This window comes from Melitaea cinxia, chromosome 6, assembly GCF_905220565.1.
Source record: "Melitaea cinxia chromosome 6, ilMelCinx1.1, whole genome shotgun sequence".
NCBI classification, from domain to species: Eukaryota; Metazoa; Arthropoda; class Insecta; order Lepidoptera; family Nymphalidae; genus Melitaea; species Melitaea cinxia.
In genome coordinates, this window is record NC_059399.1 from 9764108 (window position 1) to 9769417 (window position 5310).

The window sequence follows — 5310 nt, forward strand, 5'->3', positions numbered from 1 at the left end:
TAAATTTGTAATTGATAATAAAATTATGAACCAATAAATAAGTTCCTTTTTTAGCAGCATTCCTATTAATCATTTAATGATACCGAAAAATCGATTTATTCAGGTTTGGAAAGTAATTAAAGCAAATAATTTTAATCATACTATTTTATATCTAGATCCATTCTATGGCCGAATTTTCGGAATCGCTGTAACTTACTTAACTAAGCTTTCAGTTATTTCTTTTTTTAATATAGACGAGGAAAAAAATAATTACATCTATTACCTACGATAACTTCAAACGTAACATTCATTCACGTTAACTGTCGCGAACTTTTTTACTACCGTGCCGTTAGCCAACTTGTTTTTAAAACTTACCCACTTATCTAATTAAATAATATTTGAAAGACGCCTTACAGTGGCTAAACTTGATATTAAATTAATTTTAATTTAAGTATTCCAATAATGGAAGATGACATTATTGATACATGGTAATCAATGTTTTTATAAATACACACGCTAATACACTATGGATGTACAAACTATTTTTTCTTATTTATTTATTTATTTATACAAAAAGTTCTATAGGCTCCCAAGGCAATGAAAAACAAAGAGACATGTTTGCAACTGACATATTAGATGACATATTTTAAGTTAATTGCAAATGCCATGTCATATCATATTTTACCGAATTTTTATGCGAAAATATAGGACAGAAATAAAACTTTACGTAAGTAAATATATGATGTTTAGAGGTAAAAAGACTTTACTATAGTCATGAACTATATGTTTTGTTTTTCTAGAGATAAAATGGGTAAGACGTCGAATTTAAACACTGGTGAAATAGTTTTGTCAGCAATAAAGAAAATGACTAAAAACACGGGTTGGACAACTAGAACAATTGTGAAATTTATTAAAATTGAATACGGTATTAATGATAACAAAATCAGTAAAAAAGTTGCAAGGTGAGTTTTGTGTTAATCGATATTATTGAAGCAAAGTTTGTTATACTTAAACTAGAAAAGCAATACTCAAAAATAGGCATACAGTGAAAATTTATATCCTTGGTACCAAACAGACAGCAATTTTTTATATATTTAAATAGACCTTAAACCTAAAGCTAGCGATAACGGGTGCATCCATATCGGCATCAGTGAAAATGTGCCCAATTATCTAAAGAAGAAATAATGTCAGTAACATAAATTAATATAAAACGAGATTCTTCTGAAGCTCAATTAAATACTAAAAAGATATGGTATCTGGAAAGAGCATTTAAGTGAAATATCTAAAATTAAAGGAATTCGGTATCGCCCGATTCAAAGTCAGCCTCCTCCCGTGCCCTTTTTTTACATGGGGAAAATCCTTATAGACATCCTCCGGCGCGGTTTATCGTAGTGGTGTGCAAAACTCCTACTGACTAAAACGTCTGAACAGACCTCCGCCTTAGTACACTAAATAAGTTCATCTGTCTATCACTTATTTTCATTTACAGCTTTAACTTTGTTTGATTTTGGTCGGCAAAACGTAGCTGACAGATAATAATTATATTTTACATTTGCGTTATTTTGGTGTCAAGCTTATGTTACTCAAGCCAATCAGGCGACCTTGCAATTTACCATAGAGACGAAAGGTCGTTTGTCTTTTTGATTGTTTCTTTTGGCCTTACATAACATGGTAGGCAACGTATATATTTCCATCACGGCAAGTTTTGGCTTGGCAAGCTTTCTTATATTGACACTCCATCAATTATACCTTTGTTATAACTTTTGAATTTTTAAAACTCAAATTTACGTAGGCGTAGTGGTTACCGCGACTGGCTAGTTCGATAACTGTGGGATTGATCTACGCATGACAAATATTTGTATATGAGACTAATTATGTACTGAAACACAGTTTATATATTATTTTCAAAAGAGTAACCGCGGAGTTTCTTGCTGATTCTTCTTTACAGAATCAACATTCCGAATCGGTGGTTCACTTTTAAAAATAATAATCACCTTAAAATTTTAATTAGTAAAATGACGTTAATAACGTTGTGCTTTATTTTGATTCACTTTGATTTTATAAGCCAAACAATGACATGACAGCATGGTATGGGCGTTTTTACTTGCGTCTTATGTGTTTCTAAATCTTTGAGACAGTATTCACGTCCTACTGGGGAACGTTGACTGTCACGTGTTTATTAAATAATTTGTAATTTTACAGGGCTTTAAAACGTGGAGTTAAATTAGGTTTATTACAAATGGAAAGCGGAAGATATCGTTTGAACCATATGTCGCGATTGGTCCGACCCATTGAAGCTAGAGAGATACGTTTTCGAAATCGACCAAGGCGTCAAAAGGCAATGCGCGTACGCAATCAACAATAGTCGAAAAATATGCAAAGTTTATAAAAAGTTTGAAATAAAATTGTATTATTTTTATGTTATAACAACATTCGTCAAGTTTACTTTTCTTTTTTTTTACTTAATATATAAAACTTTTATCGTTTTCAGCAGGTATATGTATCCAAAATAATTTAATTAGGTAATTTTGTAGAAAAAATGCTAATATGCTTAGTATATATGTATATTTCATTACGTCAACGTCCCGTTGCAAACTTTAGAGCTTAAGCATTACATCCTATAAGCATATAAGATATAGTTAAATCGTCTTTATTTAATTTCATACGTGGCTAGAAAAAAAATCAAGGAAAATTTATGAAGTTTCTAAATGTACAATGTGTTCTCGCTAATGTTTATCCGAGTTCTCGACGAAATATAAAACAAAAAAGTATAATTTATGTATACATACAGTTGAGTAATAATTACAGTAGGTATTGTTTTTAAAGGTTGTTTGGTTCTGTATCACTATTTATTTTTTTCTCATAAATTACAAAATTTCATGTAAATGCTAGCACATAACTACTTTTTTTATGTACAGATACCTGTGTATCCAATGACGCGCAGATGTCAAAATGTTGAGTGGCGTGGTCGTTTGACACATTGAATCAGAAAGAATGTACTTGATATACAGTTTGATAATACTCCTTATAAAAAAAAAACGAGTGTGCTTTAGACCACACGACGGAAGCAAAACTTAAGAAACGTAACTCTCTCTCTTTCTATCTTCACTAAGCTTTCGTTCGTTTCCTTCCGATCACACTTTTCTAACGCTCTTCACGTTACGCATTCACCAGTTTACTCCCCAAGTCATGCGTAAAGAAGTATTACTTCAAAAACTTCCGAGTAAAAAAATTGATATTTAACAACGTTAGATTTCGAAGTTTGACATTGGATATTACGTAACGTAACGTTAATTAATATTACATATCTAGACTTACAACAAATGGACATGCTTCGGCTTTTTAAAAAGCTATTACTATTGGACAAATCGTTATAAAACTTATTTTAATTTTAGGCAATGTATAATGATGATCTTCAAAAGAAATTGCAGTACAGTTAGTTTTGCATAAATAACAACCACAAAAATAAATCAGTTCCGTGTAATTTAAATGATTGTGTATACATCACGCTATATTCGTCTGTAAATTTCTCCGATTGATTAACCTTATCGAAAAATCCATGCAATTAAAACATAATAAAGATTTTACATAAATTATCATTTAAACCAGTTTTGAGTGTATGAGAATTTATTTAAGTTTAAATGGTTCCGCGTATTTTTAGAGTAACATATTTAAATTGTTTCTATAATCTCTTGTATCTCATTTTTAGTTGTAAAATTGTGTAAACAAAAGTAAAAAAAATGTACTAAAATTCTTTAAGCTATATTATTTCTTTTTTTTTTTTTTTAATTTTTCATCCACAGGCTCAAAATGCCCACGCATTTTGTTAAACATGCATTATAATACCATAGGCTATTTATTATTAAAACTATAACCTAGTAAAGTTAGGATGTGTTCCGACGCGGACGCTTTATTTAATATTATGGAATTGACAAAATCTAATTTATTTAACTATTTAAAAAAAAACGCTTTATTTATTTTGCAATTGAATAAAATCTGTGAGCAATTAAATACATCCATTTTTAACATTAAAAGACACAGCTTAACTTAACGAAAACAAAATTTGTAATAAATATGTTTAACGTTGAACCCAAACAATATGTTTTTTTACATAGTTGTTTCTGAGAACATTTTCGATATAAGGAATCATATATAAATTAAGTTATGTTTACATCCTCATATATTTCGTGACCACGAACAAGATACATGGAGTTCAGCTACATTTATTTTAAAATATATTTATAGTAAATATTAAAAGTTGTATATATTACTTGGATTGTGATTAATAGAATGGTAAGTATAATCATATGCAATTGGTGAATATGTAAATATAAATGCATATAGTAATTTTTATTTGTATTATCTTTGTTGCTTTTTCAGATTTGCTTATTTGGTATATTGTTTTTGGTAAATACTATTTTATGTTTTCCTAGTGGAAATTCCAAAATCGATCTTTTTTCTTGTCACTGGCTCTATTTGACGAGATCTGATGATTCAAATCAACCTACTTTCGAAATAAGGAAACCGTAAGTATTTCAATAACTTACGTTTGTTTATATTTTAATTTTGTCAACGTTAAAATTACTTACTTTCAGTTTGTTTCCAACTCTCAACACAAACTTGAATAAGGGCAATGAAAATTTACAAATTCATCGTATTTCATCATCTATTTTTACAATACCTGGAAATAATTATGATAAAACTGTTAATGAACATAAGGTTTTTTCTCAAAATCTAAATTCAGAAAATCCGCACCATGATGGTATTTCAAAAAGCATGAATAAGAACACTGAAAATTTACGAAGTTTTCGTATTTTACCGTCTACTTTTACAACGACTGGTAAAAGTTATGAAAAATCTGTTAACGAACAGAAAGCTTCTTCTCAAAACTTATATTCAAAGAAACCGTCATCTGATGCTTATTTCTTTGAAGTTATTGAAGAAACGACTGCTAATCCTAAGGGAAATCTAATTGTTTTAGCTGACGATTCTAAATCAAAAACAAAAAACTTAAATGTTATAAATACGGAAACGCCTATTGACACAGATGATATTACTACTACTACAGAGGAACAAGAAGTAAGTCAATAATTAATAATTGTGTTTGCTAGCAAACGAAAAAAACCGACTTCAATTACATCGACAAGTATACAACGTAAATAGATGAAAAAAATTAACTAACGCACTAGTCGTCACTACCATTTTCGAGGGTTCCCCTCAATTTTTCTGGAATTTCATCATCAGATCCTTGGGATATCTCATTTCCAACAAAACAGAATCATCAAAATCGGTTCATAAACGACGAAGTTATCCCCGAATATACATAAAAAA

The 5310-nt window shown here is 29.6% G+C and overlaps 1 protein-coding gene across 1 annotated transcript; it reads left to right on the plus strand.

Annotated features, from left to right (window-relative positions):
- Positions 1–786: 786 nt before the first annotated feature.
- Positions 787–3419, plus strand: LOC123654712. The gene is made up of 3 exons (XM_045590597.1): positions 787–941; positions 2182–2326; positions 3375–3419. Exons 1-3 carry the CDS (start codon positions 787–789, stop codon positions 3417–3419), a joined length of 345 nt encoding a protein of 114 aa, XP_045446553.1.
- Positions 3420–5310: the final 1891 nt, after the last annotated feature.